The 16,074-nt window shown below is 44.4% G+C and overlaps 1 protein-coding gene and 1 long non-coding RNA gene across 3 annotated transcripts in view; one reads left to right on the plus strand and one right to left on the minus strand.

Moving 5' to 3' along the window:
- Positions 1–16,074, minus strand: part of LOC112932521 (uncharacterized) — a 105,277-nt gene that overhangs the window by 27,529 nt on the left and 61,674 nt on the right. The window lies entirely within an intron of this gene.
- Positions 1–16,074, plus strand: part of LOC112932519 (inhibitor of carbonic anhydrase) — a 38,228-nt gene that overhangs the window by 12,871 nt on the left and 9,283 nt on the right. Inside the window, 8 exon segments of the mRNA XM_026015494.2 lie at positions 567–622; positions 2,692–2,870; positions 4,415–4,586; positions 5,495–5,637; positions 8,312–8,402; positions 9,569–9,610; positions 12,453–12,608; positions 15,512–15,653. Coding sequence (XP_025871279.2) covers positions 567–622; positions 2,692–2,870; positions 4,415–4,586; positions 5,495–5,637; positions 8,312–8,402; positions 9,569–9,610; positions 12,453–12,608; positions 15,512–15,653 — 981 coding nt within the window.

Genomic DNA, 16,074 nt, shown 5'->3' on the forward strand with positions numbered 1-16,074 from the left:
ATCTGGGACTCTGGGATTCATAGACATAGGCTTGGGCGTCCAGTTGGGCCAAAGGCCAGGACCTCCCAGCTTGCTTCTTTCTGTCTGAGCTTCTCCCTGTGTCATGTGCCTGCCTCTCCCCACCTCCGTCTCAGCCCCCTGCAGGCACCTCTGCATGTCTATAAGAGACAAAGCTACTACTCAAAACCAGAACGAAACTGTCCAGGAACCCAAGACTATCCTGAGTTTTTATCCTCCATATTAGGCTTTAAGCCTTTATTGGAAAAAAAAAAAAAAAGTCAGTCACTTTAGGGTACCTTTGAAATAGAAGGTGACTCCACATCATTCCTCACCAGAGTTACCCGTGTTGTGGTACAGAGCTCCTGCTTGCTTCAGACTCGGGTTGGCTGTCGAGGTATAAAGTCCCCTCAGGGCCATGGCCTCTGTGAGGACACGTGGAAGCCCGGGAAACTGTAGGCAAAGCCCTGTGAGCCAGTGGTCAGGGCAGAGCCTCAGAGGGGTTGCACTAGGCAGAGGTGAGCCCAAATCACGGAGACTGGCCTGACTACTGCTGTCCTGTTCCTCAGGTGTCTGCAGGACGGTGTAGGGGATGTGGCCTTCCTAAGGCATGTGACAGTGTTTGGTAAGTTCTGGATGGAGGAAGAATCACGTGAGCCATACCCTGGCCGGAGGAACTGACTCTTGCCTGAAAGTTTCCCTACATCTAGAGATGGGTAATGACAAGACTGTTAATGAAATAGGAGAGTTTCTGTATAAAACCCATTTCTGCTATACTTTGTTTAGTGTTCAATTTGTGCAGTCTGTAAATCTACTAAACAAATTTTCTGAACATTTAAATGGTATTTACCAATTAATAAGATGAAAGAGGTTTTAATAATTCTCTTAGCCACTGCAATGTCCATTTCAAATGTAATCACACTCTCCCGAATGCTTCAGTGTAAATATGGTTCCTAAATGCTATAAATAAAAAAAAAATAAAATAAATGCTATAAATACCTTAAACAAACACACAAATTATTATTATTATTATTATTTTTTAAAGATTTTATTTATTTATGAGAAACACAGAGAGAGAGGCTGAGACACAGGCTCCCTGCAGGGAGCCTGATGTGGGACTCGATCCCGGGGCTCCAGGATCACAGCCTGGGCTGAAGGCAGCGCTAAACCACTGCGCCACCGGGGCTGGCCCCAAACACACAAATTATTATAACAGTTTCAGAACTTCTTAGCACATTTACAACTAGATGTGTTGCAAAAGCATTACTACTGTAGACAAAAATATATTTCTTTTTTGTTTCTATATTTAAAAAAACCGTTTTTAACAGTTTTGAACAACTAATCAGAAAGAAACAAAAAAGAAACAACATAAATTTCAGACAAGTTGAAGTTATAGGATCTGGGTTTTGTTTTGTATAAAACAAAACCAATTATATTTCTATCATATACAGAATACACTTGTATCACTCAGGATGTTTAAAGCAGACGTATATTCAGGATGCTAGGTTCTTTTTGAAGATTGATGTTGGCTACCTCAGGGAATGTTAAGTCCTTGCTTTGTACATGGGCCTTAGATCCCTATAACCTCATGCCTTTCTCTAGCATGAAATAGGAGCTCGGTGTTGTTTGTTCCTTTGTTCAGCCATTCACAATTCACTGTCCCTTCATTATCACACACTGACCCGGTTTGTTGGTATTTTGGGAATTGATGCCTGTCTTATTATGGTAAATTTAATTAGTGGGGTCATATGTGGGTTTCTACTCCCGGAATCAAGTTGTTCCGGATAATTGTCATTGTTATTTCCTCTGGTTGCTGCAGTGGGCAGCAGCTTCTAACTCTCACTCTGAAGTATTTGAAGACATCTTCACTTTCTGGAAACAACAGGTTGTCCCAGGACATCATGGTTTATTTTTGCTGAAAGTCCCTTGTCTGCTAATATATAAGATCACTCACCGCTTTATAAGTAGAAGGTTATGACTATCCATCAGGCTTCTGGGGGTGCAAACGAGTACTGGTGTGGAGCTGCTACCACCACTGGGCCCCTGAGTGATTCATGTAGAGAAGTTCTGTCTTCTTGAAGCTATTAAATCCTATTGAGTCTTTTTTTTTTTTTAAATCATATTGAGTCTTGATTTAATTCTGACATTACTAAATCATTTTAAATTTTTTCTTTCAATATCAAGATGTAGAGTGTGTTTTCTCTACAACATACCTAATTAAGCCATTCACAAGAACTCTAATTGTACTCCTCTTTCAGTATGAGAATTTATGAACCCCAAAGACCTCTATGAGTTTGCTAGGGCTGCTATCACAAAGTACCACAAACTGGGTGGCTTAAGCAACAGCAATTTATTGTCTCACAGTTCCAGAGACTAGAAGTTCAAGATCAAGGTATGGGTTGGTTGGTTCCTTTTGGAGGTTCCTTGCTTCTGATTGGCTGGGACCACACAGTCAACCTTGTATGGGATGAGAGGGCCCAGAGTGGGCCTTGTGTTTGGGGACTGGCTGACTGACAGGGACACAAAAACTATCTAAATTTTGGCTTGCTTATGTGGCATCTGGCCAGCAGCCACTCCATCTTGGGCCTAGAAAGTTATTACAACAAGGTCAAATAGTTTGCAATTCAGGGAAAAGCAGGGACCACAGCTCATGGCTCTGTCTGCAGTTGGCTCATTTGGGGTTTCCTCCTGCAGAGAACCTGGCAAACATGACTGACAGTGACCACTATGATTTGCTCTGCCTGGACAACAGCCGGAAGTCTGTGGACAAATACAGGGAGTGCCACCTGGCCCTCTTCCCTTCTCATGCTGTCGTGGCTCGAAACATAGGAGGCAAGGAAGACTTGATCTGGGAGCTTCTCAACCAGGCCCAGGTATTCCCACCCTCCGTCCTCACCTCCTGCTTAACAGTGGGGGGGGGGGGTGTCCCTGTTTGGATTTGGGGCATTCTCTTACATTCCATTGTAGCCACTCTGAAAGTTCTTTTGGGCATAGGACAGGAACCATGCCACTCATCATTTGCTTTGCTGAAAAGCCACTCAGTCTGTAAAATGTTATAGACAACAGAGGCCATGAACCCCTTACCTGGCATCATCGACTCCATGGACCAGACTCCGTAGAAGTGCCTCATTGCTTTGTTTTTCCTTTTCAGTTCTAGAGGGGTCCTCAGGATGTAGGGGAGATACCCCTCCTCCATGGAGTTTTCCCTTATTACCTTGCTGGCATGTGTTCCTGTCCTCCTGACTTCCCTCAGTGGCAGGTTCCCTGGCCATGAGTGTTCTCTCCGTCTGGTGTTGGTAGCAGCCTCTCCTAGCCAATCCTCATTCATTTCCCAGCCCCTCTCTGTTGGTGCTCTCTGCTTAGCATTGAAGATTCAGAGATGAAGTGGACAATGACTTTCCCTTGAGTTGCTCCCTGACAAGTGTGAGGGACATGATGAGTACACATACAAATTATCATCAGATGAAATGGTACAACCTTGGGGGCATGGATTGTGTACTTTGTAGAGGACAGAGGAACTGGTTTGCAGGGCAAATGTAGTGGGATTCTTGAGCCCTGGGAAGGAAGCTGTGCATACCTCTAGGTAGGAGGGGGCAGTTTGCCAAAGAGGGCAGCAGGTGACATTTCACATTTTGCCATTGCAAAAGCAAAAAGCAGACAGACATTGGAAAGAGCTTGGGAGGTAGGTGCTATAGTCAGAAATGGCTTTGGGCCAGTTAGTGGGAGTTGTAGGCAAAGAAAGGGCCCTTCCATTTTTTGGAGGCAGAAAATTCCCAGGTAGGCTTGAGGTCAGAGAAAAACCCAGGACTCCTGACCTCCAGGCTCAGTGGCAGGCACTGGACCATCAGCAGTTCCGGGATGAAGACCACCAGAGATACTGGGGACAGTGGGATGGCCAGCAATGAGACAGCCTTTGCTGCCTGCCCCATGGGAATATTGGAGAAAGGCAACTGCCTGGCATATAGCAACCCATACCTCTTGGTGTGGATCTTGGGGAACAGCCTCTAGCAGTTTCCCTGAAGCTCCACCCAGTAGACTGGCTGGGATTTGGATAAAGCATTCCCTGGAGAGAGGCATGAGAACTCCGGGAACTACAGGGACTTTGGTGGGCTGGGTGCTTTGTCTTTTTTTTTTTTTAAGATTTTTTTTATTTATTCATGATAGACATAGAGAGAGAGGCAGAGACAGGCAGAGGGAGTCATGCAGGACTTGATCTCAGGATTCTGGGATCATGACCTGAGCCAAAGGCAAATGCTTAACCACTGAGCCACCCAGGCATCCCTGGGTGCTTTGTCTTCACTCTCAGGTGCTCATATTTTCTCCCTTCCAGTTTTCCTTGTCTGGTTTTGGATTTGTTTTCCCTTTCCCTTGCTATACCAGCTTCCCTCCTTCCCTGTTTCTTTTATCCTTTGAACAGGAACATTTTGGAAAAGGCAAATCAACAGAATTCCAGCTCTTTGCCTCTCCTCATGGGAAGGACTTGCTCTTTACAGATGCTACCGATGGGTTTTTAAGAGTCCCTCCCAAGATGGACGCCAAGCTATACGTGGGATACGAATATTTTTCTGCCATTCAGCGTCTAAAGATAGGTAAGGGCCTATGAGGACAGCAGAGCAGGAAAGCCAGAGAGGCTTTCCCAGTGCCCGCAAGCCTCACCTCATGCAACCTTCACTGGCCCGTGGAGCTACCAAATGCACTGGGTTAGTGGGGGGATTTTCTGCTGAGCTGGGGGAAAGACCTGAATTATGAGATTACAAAAGGGTTTTGAAGATCTTCAGATTACAGTCAACTTGAAGTAATGATGGTTCTTGCTCCTGTGTATTAACCAGGATTGCCCCACCCAGTGTTAGGTCTATATGACAGGGAAACTAGCACATTGACAACCTAAGTGGGAATGTGGCCTCTGCCACTATTAGGAGTGGAATTAGAATTTCGGAGGGTGTTAATCCAGCTCTTGCCTTCCTCTGGATCCCTGTGGTTCATTACTTCCTTCTTCTTTCCTTACTTTTGTCTTCATTTAGTCAACCAATAGTTACTGAGCATCTACAAAAGCCACTGTGTTAGCTGTGGGCATCCTGTGGTACGCAGACATTGGGTAAGGGGAGAGCCATCAGGCCCACCCAAAAGAGAGCACATGACTATCACCTGGGGAATGCTACTGGGTGGGAGAACCCATTCCTGTCAGAGAAAACTCTGAAAGGTCCTAATGTGGGCAGGTGCTCAGAAAGGCCTTCCCTCAGGAGGATATACCCAAGGAGGTGAGGTAAGGAAGGTGGGGAACTGCTCTGCCTACACTGCTCTTTCTGAGTACTGAGTTCTTCATTTTTCCTGGAGGATGATAGGTAGGAATGAATGGTGATATGGGCATGAGATGTGGCCACTCTGCTGCTGCGATTGAGGGCCCCAGTGGGTAGCCATTCTGTAGCCAGTGGCACTAAGCTCCCAGACTCATATTGGGACTTCTTTTGGATCCCTGGTTTTTCTCCATCTGTCCTAGGTGTGGAAGACTCCCCGAGGGTGCTGTGGTGTGCAGTGGGTCACCATGAGAGGGTCAAGTGTGATGAGTGGAGTGTCCTAAGTGGAGGTGCCTTAGAGTGCACCATAGAGGAGACCACTGAGGACTGCATCGCTGCCATCGCAGTAAGGAGGGCCCCATCTCCACAGCTGGGCTTGGACACCCAGACATGTGGCCTCTCTGTCCTCTTCTCATATGTCTTCCTGTTGGCCATGAGGCTAAGATGCACCTGTTGTATGCTGCCCCCACCCTCCAAAGCCCAGCCCAACTCTATTCAATGTGCCCCTGCAGCTCAGGCTGGCCCAAGGCACAGACTCCTCAGGTGCTCAGCTCTGGAGTCCTGGGAGCTCTGAGTTTTGTCCTGCCTAGGAGCTGTGGGAAGTAGGGTGACATCCCAGGGGGTGGTCAGGGCCCCTATGGATTGTGAAAGCAAATCAACCTTTTCAGTTCTTGAATTGTAAGCATAATTTTTTTCTGGTGATAAAAATATATGTTGGAAGAGAAATTAAAGATAAATAAAATCATTCACAACTTTATAACTCAGAAATTATTGCCACATAATTTCTGAGTTATGAAGTTGTATTGTTATTGACCTTCCATTTCTCTATGGGCAGATAATATTTTTGTGACTAGAAAAAATAAATTTATAAATAAGAGACTAAAAAATTGACAAACTCAGGAGACACACATTCTTCTTTAAGAAGACCTTTATTTTGATAAACTTTCCTGGGACTAACCCATACCATAAGATCTTGCAATTTATATAGTCTCTTAAATTTGTCAATGTTAAGGATTAAATGAATTTGAGTGCTCAGGATATTGCCTAGCATATAGTAAACACCTGATAAATGTTATTTGTTATTAGTATTTAAAGTCAGTACAGTAGGTTCACTTTTTTAAGTAATGAAATATTCATTTAAAATCTTTTCAATGGCTACACAATATTCCACCAAGTATTTCTGCCTTAATTTATTTCACTGATTTCTAAATGTCTACATTTGAATTATTCCCAAATCCTTTACTATTGTAGACAATATAAAAATGAATATTTTTGTTCTATAACCTCAATATTCTGGGTTTATCTTTAATAGTAATAATAGCTAATATTTTGGAAATTACTTACTACATGCCAAGCATGTTTATGAACTCCTAACTTGCATTAATTCCTTGAATCCTCACAATGAGCTTATGAGCCCATCTTATGGATGAAAAAAATGTGTATAGAATAGTTTTTAGAGGGATCCCTGGGTGGCGCAGCGGTTTGGCGTCTGCCTTTGGCCCAGGGCGCGATCCTGGAGACCCGGGATCGAATCCCACATCAGGCTCCCGGTGCATGGAGCCTGCTTCTCCCTCCGCCTGTGTCTCTGCCTCTCTCTCTCTCTCTGTGACTATCATAAATAAATAAAAAATTAAAAAAAAAAAGAATAGTTTTTAGGTATATGTCCTTTGGAATATATATCAGATCCAGGAGGCTATGTGATATAGTGGTTATAAGCAGAAGCTAAGTAATTAAACTAAGTTAAAGTTAACTAAATTAAAGTTAATTAAAATTAACTAAAGTTTTAGTTTTAGTGACCATCTATTGGAGAAATTATTTAACTTCCCTCTTCTTTACTTCCCTAATGTATAAAAGAGGAAGAACTATAGGACCTACCTTATTGGATTCTGTGGGGAATACATGAGGTAACCACTGTAAGGTGTTTAGAAGTGGCCTGGCAGGCACATAGTAAAGGCTTGGTAACTTTTTGTTTGTATAGTTGCTACTGTTTTAAGATAGGTTTCTGGAAGGACAGTTCATAGGTCAAAAGCCAAGAGAGAGTATGTATCTGTGTTTTTATTTCAGAGATCTTATCTGTCACTGTAAGTATACATTTATTGCTCTGTTGCTGGAAAATTTCATTGATTGAAATAATAGGTTAATTATTAATGAATTATTGAATTAGAGAAATTGTTTATTGAAAGTCTTTTTTGTGCCAGGGCTCTGTATATAGTGCTAATGGGATTGTGGGAACAGAATTGAACTCCACCATTCAGAAGAAAACAAGTTGCATAGAAACATAGTAAATGGCTCAGTTGGCTGAGCATCCAGCTCTTGGTTTTGGCTGAGGTCAGGATCTAAAGGTGGTGAGATTGAGCCATTGTGTTGAGCCCAAGCACAGCTTGAGAGTCTGCTTGAGATGCTTTCCCCCTCCCTCCCCCTCAGCTCCTCCCTATTTGCAGTCTCTCTCAAATAAATAAATATATAAATAAACAAACAAATAAATAAATTTTTAAAATCTTGTAAAAAAGAAACAGTAAATTCAATCCCTGAGTCTGGCCATATAGATTGCTGAGTGACAGTGGTCATAAAGAAAATGTGGTGAGGCCATGTCCAATACTCAACATTGGTCTAATGAGAGGTCAGAGTTGCCAAGGAGCATGATCTGGGTTGGGCACTTGTTCATGGGTCAACACATCCAGTTTTTTTTTTTTTAAGACTTGATTTATTAATGAGAGACACACAGAGAGAGGCAGAGGGAGAAGCAGGCTCCTCATAGGAACCTGATGTGGAACTCAATCCCAAGACTCTAGGATCACAACCTGAGCCAAAGGCAGGTGCTTAATCACTGAGCCACCCAGGTGCCCCAACATGTCCAGTTTTCTAAACCCTGTGCTTAAGTGGCAGAAGTTTTTGGTGATCCATGATTTGATTAATCCAAAGGACATGTGACATAAAGCCAATGAAATAGAAACCTCTGAGGGTCAGTGAGACAGGAAACAGTCTCAGGGTTGTGCTACTGACTTATTTCTTAACTTCAGAAAGGAGAGGCTGACGCCATGACTTTGGATGGAGGCTTCATCTACACAGCAGGCCAGTGCCGTCTAGTGCCTGTCCTGGCAGAGAACTACAGTAAGTGGAAGGGGTGCCTCTCAGTGTTTTATTTTCTCTGGGCTATGGATGTAGAAAGAAGGGGAAATGATCTAGTTCATTGTTGAGATAATAATCAACTACTGGTGAACTGGAAAGGCTAGCAGATAGTATCCTCCTTCCCCAGAGTTAGACAGAAAGAGATCAAAAGAAATTTTTATTACTTAAAGGGTGATATTAGAGGGCATGGTACAGAACTGGCTGCAGGGCTCTCCAAATTGCCACTGAGTTAGAGTTACCCACTAGTTCAGGAGAATAGGTCTGTTGGCTTACCCCAGGCTGAAGGCAGAGGAGAACATGTATTGTCATAGAGCTTCATTGAAAAGATCTAAACCATCCCCTCCCCACTCTTTTCAATAAAGAAAGTAGGGGCTAAGCCACATGTGCCTCGCTTGATACTTTTGCCAAATTCACTAGTCCAAAATTAACTCACCCTAGCTGCACTGGAAGGTTAAGGGTTGGGGAAGGTCATGTTCTTCAGTGGAGATCCTTTCACAAAAAAAAAAAAAAAAAAAAAAAAAAAAATCTGGGGAAAAGAGGATTTCACCAATTTAACTTATTAGGCACCTCATCTGCTAGGCAGTGAGAAGGAAACCATACACTATCCTTCAAAAAAAAAAAAAAAACCCTGAGGTAAATAATGATAGCTCCGTTTTACTGATAAAAAAAAAAACTACAGCTTAGAGAAGTTACATGATGTGTCAATGGTAGAATGAAGATTGTATCCAGGTTTTTCTGACTCCATGGACTGGCTTTTGCCCCTCCAACATAACAAGAATATAATGATTGCCTACCCAGTCCAGAGGGAAGAAAGATGTCAGGATGACTTGAGTCACTTAGCCAATGCAAAAGGATCTGGGTCAAGATCTTCAGTGGTCTCTGATCCTCTTTGAAGGACATCTCATTTTCTTTCTCTAACTCCCTGAGGGGTGGGAGATTCTGGGGTGGAACCTGATGTTCATATGGCAAAGGACAGGGATGAGAAGGGTTTAATAGCTGCAGAATCCTGGCTTGTTGACAACCAGTGATAAACTGCTTAGCTAATGTTTCTTATTTTACTCCTCACTCTTGAGATTAAGAAGCTCAAGACTTTGGGTTGAGCAATATGACAGTTTAATGCCATGAACCATGACTGTTTTTCCTTTTAGTGCCCAAGGATGAGTCTACGTGTGTAAATACACCTGCACAAGGTGAGTCAGAATCAGTAACATTGGGGCTCAGAGGTACAGGCCATGGTTGGGGAGAGGGTGAGGAAAGTCTTAAAAATGAACCAAAGTTACTAGAGTTGTAAAAAAAGAAAGAAAGAAAGAAAGAAAGAAAGAAAGAAAGAAAGAAAGAAAGAAAGAAAGAAACCGGGAGAATGAGCCACTACTGCTACAGGTTATTGTTAAGGAGCAAATCTGTCACAAGCTGTGGCAATAATTACTGTTTGTGGGATACTTTACAGTCAACAAAGGACCCCTGCTTGCACTATTCCTGTCTACTCTCCTCAGCAATCTAGGATGTGGGCATCATCCCGTGTTGTGTAGATGGGGAAAGTGAGTCCCAGGGCCACACAGCTGGAGAGTGGCTGCACCCAGGCTTGATAAGAGGTAGTGTGACTGGAAACCCCTTGCCCGTCCCACACCACCCTATCCTTGTCACATGCTGCCTGCCTTCTCTGTACCAGGAGGCAGGAGCCCATCCCTAGCCCTTCTGGGCCAAGTGGAGGCTTCATGAGAGGAGAGTCATAGATGCTCTAATGAAGAGGAGGAGGAAAATGAACTCAACCCTTTAGCTCTTAGCCAGCTGATTTTGACAGAGGAATTGGGCTGTCCTTAGAATAGACTAGGTGACAAGTTCTCCCATTTGTATCTCTACATAGCAGGAATGGTCTGTATCTGTCCCCGAAGTACTTAATTTTGGAAAACAGAGCAGTGTTTCTCAATCTAGTGTGGTGCTTGGACTGGCTGCATCAGCATCACTTGAGAACTTGTGAGAAATACAAATTCTTATATCCTGGATATAAGCTCCGTCCCAAATCTACTGAGTCAGAAACTCCAAGGATGGGGCCACTGCTCTGTTTTAACAAGCCTTCCAGCTGATTCTGATGCACATGGAGGCTGAAAAACAACTGTGGTAGAGGACCCTGAGATGAAAACAAGTGCATCCTTGGGTTTGGAGTTTCTTATGAGACAGGTGGACTGGGAGAGGTGGGTGGGTTTGGACCACCACAGCACCAGCAACATCTCTGTTCCCTGCTGAGCACAGGGTCACAGAGGCCCTGCAGCCCCACACTCCACCAAGGCCTCTAGAGTGCAAAGCTGCTCCCCTGCAGCAGCTCCCCTCCATGTGCAACAGGAGTCAAGTCCTATGATATGCTGTCTCTCTCCCCCTCTGCTTTTATGGCTAACAGTCTTCAGTGACTTGTGTCTTATCCCCAACACTAAGGGCTGGTATTTCATAAGCCATGCCCTCTATCGATTATAGAATACATGAAGTCAGAAAGAAATCTGCTTCAAGAATGGTTGAAATTTCCAGGAACTGCAGTAATAGGCAAATGCAGGTCAGCAAAGATGCTTAGAAGACAGTTTAGGGTGACTGGCTGTGATGGAGAAGGTTAGATTTGAGTAGAGACAGAGAGGGATCAACCCCCCCACACACACACACACGATGGTAATAATGCCATTTGTGCAGGAATAGTTACACATCCAGAAAGGCACTATTAATGTATTTGGCTGCTGGAATGGTGTAACAGAGCACAGTTTGGCAAGCAAGGGTTTGCTGTGGCCTCAGGAGAATCTGCTGCACTGAGAGAGGGGCTCTGGTGCGGTTTGTGCCACTAGCAGCACCGCTGAAACCCAGCAATGTAACCTGCCCCCATACTATCCTAATACTGTACAGTGTGCCCATATTAGCACATCTGATCCCCCAAATAACCCCCCTTCCCGATGGGTATCATTGTCACCATTTTACTGAGGAGAAATTGAGGATCCTAGATATAAGTGGCTTGTCTGAGGTTATTCAGGAAGTAACTGGCAAGGCAGGTCTTCCACCTGCAATGCAGACTTCCAATTTTTCCAGGCTTGAATATGTAGAAACCTGAACCACAATGGCAAGGAAGAGAGTGTAGTAGGGAGAGGGGTTCGGAGTGGTGGTGGAGGACCACGTTATCTTCTAATTCTAAAGATTTAGGATTCTAATCTTCTTATAAATTCAGCTTTGCTGTTTAGGCCTCACTCAATAAGCACAATTCAGTTGTAGAGTATTGGGATAAGAATATATGAAGTATCAGTGGTGTTCCCATTAGAATCAAGAATAAGAGAAGAAAGGCCCACTCCCAACAAAGACACTTGGTATCACTTTGGAAATGAATGCAGTATGATTTAAAAGATTAGAAAAATATCTTTAATGTTGGAGAAAAAAGAGAGTCAATCACCACTATTAGAAAATGATGTTATCATAAATCTAGAAAATCCGACTTAATTTTAGTTTTTAAGATTTTATTTATTTATTTTGTGAGATATACACACAGAGAGAGGCAGAGACCTAGGCAGAGGGAGAAGTAGACTCCCTCTCCCAAGGACCCGGGATCACAACCTGAGCCAAAGGCAGAGCCACCCAAGTGCCCAGACTTAACCTTAAAAAAGAAGTTATTAAAGCTCTTTCTTTTGGATTTCAACAGAAGCACACTTATATGTACAAGGATTTATGTAGATTATTTGTAATATGGCAAAGTGGGTCACAACATAAATGCCCACCAGTAGAGGGATTACAAAGCATCTTGCAGTAAAGAATGTATAACAGGATTCCAATGAAAAAGTATGAAGTATGTGTGTAAATATTTCTGGATATATGTATGTAGACATGCCTGGAGAGCAGTAGTGTCAGACTGTTTGGCCCCATACCTAATAATGATAGTTATTGGGAGGGACTCAAGCTTCCCCCTCCCTTGGGAGAGTGGCAGGCAGGCACTAACTATAGCAGCCCTAGAATACATTTTCAGAGGGTCCTGGAGCTACTCAGCTTGCATTTTGCTATCTCTCTTGCAAGGTCATTACGTCGTGGCAGTGATTAAGAAATCAGATCCCTCCCTCACTTGGTACTCTCTGCAAGGCAAGAAGTCCTGCCACCCTGCAGTTGGTACTTCTGCAGGCTGGATCATCCCCATGGGTTTAATATACAACAAAACTGGGTCCTGTAAATTTGGTAAGTGTGTTCTGGGAGGCGATGTGGCCAGCCCCTTCCTTGCGCCTATGCCTGTGTAGGACAGGAATCAGTTCAATGGCACAGAAAGCCAAAGGATGGCATAAGCGGGTAGTGGGGTCAAGAGTTGGGCAACTATTACAGGTGAGCTGTATCTCTCTTTGAGCAGATGTTCCCCTTTCACCTAACCTCCTTCCTTCTGAGAGTGGCTTGGCCTAGAGGGCAGATATCAGGGAAATACCCTAGCCTTTACGTGTTACAACTGGCTCCAGGAACAAGTCAGTTGTAGAGCAAGAGTGGTGTGTGTGTGTGTGTGTGTGTGTGTGTGTGTGTGTGTGTGTGTTTTGTTTTCCCATAGAAACCAGACTGGCTGCTTTGTGAGGACTGAAAATCATGTACCAGCAAGTCCTTGGGTGCCTTTTCGCTTGCATCCTTATCTCCCTTAGATTCTCATACTGATCATTTTAGCAGCACTCTTGCCAATACCTAAAAGGCTCCTGGTCCCCTGCTTTCCCCAGGCATCTGACAAATCTCACCTCTGCATGAACCCCATTACCTGCTCTCTTCACTCTCTGTACCTTTGCAGCTAAACATGGCTGGAGAAGTCATGGGGCAGAGTGGTTCACTCCGCTGGAAATGCCCCAGTTGCTGGCCTCAGTGGGCCTCTCAGAGTCATACCCTCACTGTGTCGCCACTCCACACCCCCACACTTCCCAATAATCATCCTAATGTCCTCACTGTCCACACATTTCCAACCCACTCCCATCTACCATCCTTTCTCAGCAGATGATTCATCTCAGCAGCAAGAGACAACTGAAATGGTCAGAAAGTTTCCCCGTCACCATCCCCTGGCCAAAGCTGCGGGCCTCCTTATGGCTGTACTCAGCCTCCCTCCACCTGTACTTTGGGTGTGGGCCCATCCCCTGGTCCCCTCCCAAGAGCCTCATACCTTGGGTTACTACTTCTCTCTCTAGTGTAGCCAATAATTTCTTTCAACATTAAGCACATCCAGTGTTTCCCATCTTTAAAAGTCCTCCCTTGCTCAGCAGTCTCCTCCAGCTTCTGACTTGTTTTTCCTCCTCCTTTCCTGCCAGGCTTCTTCACAGTGTGGTCTGAGCCACTCCTCTCCCACTCACCCCTCCACTCCTGTCCTCTGGCTTCTCTGTGTCCTTCCATAGAAGGACTCTGGTCAAGGCTACCGGTAACCTCCATGTTGCTGAATTGGAAGGTCATGCTCCAGTCCATTCCTCCATGGCTTCTCTTTCTTCAGATCACCCCAAAACACTATCTTCTGGCTTTTGTGAAAACACACTGGATTGATTTTTCTCCTGCCCCTTCAAAGTCCCCTTTCCCAGTCTGGTTAATACATGTTTCACTTCCTTAAAGCAACCTTTTCCTCCACAGGCACTCACATCTATGACTACAGCCTCATTTGCCATCTAAACAAATAATATTATATATACAAAACTAGGCATATAGCCAGCACTAGATAAATGTTTGCTATTATTACTATTATATCTATATGTTGATAACTATTGTGTCTTTATCCCTAGCACAGATCCCTGCTTTACCTTCACACCTGTGTATACTGAACTGCCTATTAATGCTATCTAGTTGGATATCTCAAAAGCAGTTAAGCTCTAAATAGAATGCATAATTTCTTCTGAGCCTGCTCCAGAGCTGCCTAGCTTGGTGGAGGACCCTATGGTCCATCCATTAGCCCCAGCTAGAAACCAAGCTGTCATCCTCCATGCACCAATCAATTAGCAGTGATGAGTCCCTCCACTGTCTCCCTCCCCATGTGTGCTATTCTAGTTCAAACTGCCCTCATCTCCCCTGGACTATTACAGTAACCTGCTGCCTGCACCCCACATCTGCCCTGGATTCCATTCCATTCCATTCCATTCCATTCCATTCCATTCCATTCCATCCCATCCCATCCCATCCCATTCCATTCCATTCCCACTGGTAGACCAATCTTTACAAAGTGCAGTTCTGGAAATACCCTGCACACTACCCTTGGTCCAGCATTGCTGTAGCCCTTCAGAAGCTCCCCATTTCTCTAAGGATAAAGAACAAAACTTACACAAAGGAGCAAAAGCAGGTCTGGACCTTGCGTCCTCCCAACTCACTCTTGCATTGGGTGGCCTAGCCCAATAAACTCTTACTAACCTTTCTGTGCCTTTGCCCCCCACCCCAATGCCTCCCCTAGGCCATTACAGATGCTCCTCCCTGTCTGGGGAGGACTCTTGTCCCTTCACCCTTCACTTAAGTAATTGCTATTCATTCTTTATCTCTCGACTTGAGGCCTCTCTCTGATTTCCAGGGCTGTACCAGATTCCTATACCTGTAGCTCTAGAGAACCATATTCGTCTTTCCCATTGCAAGCTGGAGTAGGGGGTGGGGGTACAGATTCACTGGTGTGGCTCCTTGAGTTATGACTGTTGGCTCATGGACTTGAGTTCCAGGAGCATGGGGCCTATGTGATGTCCTCACCACAGTGCCCTGGGGTCCAGCCAGGGCTTGGCATCTGGGCCTCTCAGGCCCCTTCCCAGATTTGGATCAAGATGGGATAACTTATAAGGGAGGGTAAGGATAGCAGAGGTCAGGGAAAATGTGGGTCAGTATCAACCAGGTGGGGCTTTTGGTTTTGTTCACTCTCTTAGGATCACATCTGTATCTGTCCTTCCATACTTCCACCCTGTGTCACTTCTATCCCATAGACCCTTGTGCCAACTTCAGCCAGTCCCCTTTTACTCTAGTTGCAAAAGGTTCTTATTTGTAATAATATGGTACCAAACACCTGAATGTGTCTTTACACCATTCTGGTAGTTCTAGAGATAAATTCTGCAGCTTTCTTGCTAACATGGGCAAGAAGAGCTGACCTCTTGTGTTTTTCTGCACAGATGAATTCTTCAGTCAAAGCTGTGCCCCTGGATCTGATCCAAATTCAAATCTCTGTGCTCTGTGCAGTGGTGGAAGTGACCCAGCCCACACATGTGCTCCCAACAACCACGAGAGATACTATGGCTTCAGTGGAGCGTTCAGGTGAGTAGTATCCATGCAGCACCTTTCTCTTTGGCACCGATCCAGTGAACTTCTTGTCCTTTTCACCTTTTCTATCGCCCCAGAATCTGGGTGCTGCATATAGGAGGAACCAGAATTAGAAAACGGAACTGCAAATTCCCACTAGCCCCAAGGACTCAAGACCAGCTCCTTTCTGGAACACTTTTCTGCAGACCAGCTGACTTAGGGCACTTGAGGAGAGGCAAGAATGATGGGTGCAGGGTCATGACTCTGGTTCTACTTTTGTTCTTTTCTTCTGTGTGATGTGAACAAGTCACAGAACCTTTTAGAGTTCCAGTTTAAAGTTAGAGGAGGAGTATTGGACATGTGCTTCTTCCACCTGGCTGATGAGTAAATTTTATTTTATTTTTAAAATTTATTTTTTTAAGATTTTATTTATTCA

Source organism: Vulpes vulpes, chromosome 11 (genome assembly GCF_048418805.1).
Source record: "Vulpes vulpes isolate BD-2025 chromosome 11, VulVul3, whole genome shotgun sequence".
NCBI classification, from domain to species: domain Eukaryota; kingdom Metazoa; phylum Chordata; class Mammalia; order Carnivora; family Canidae; genus Vulpes; species Vulpes vulpes.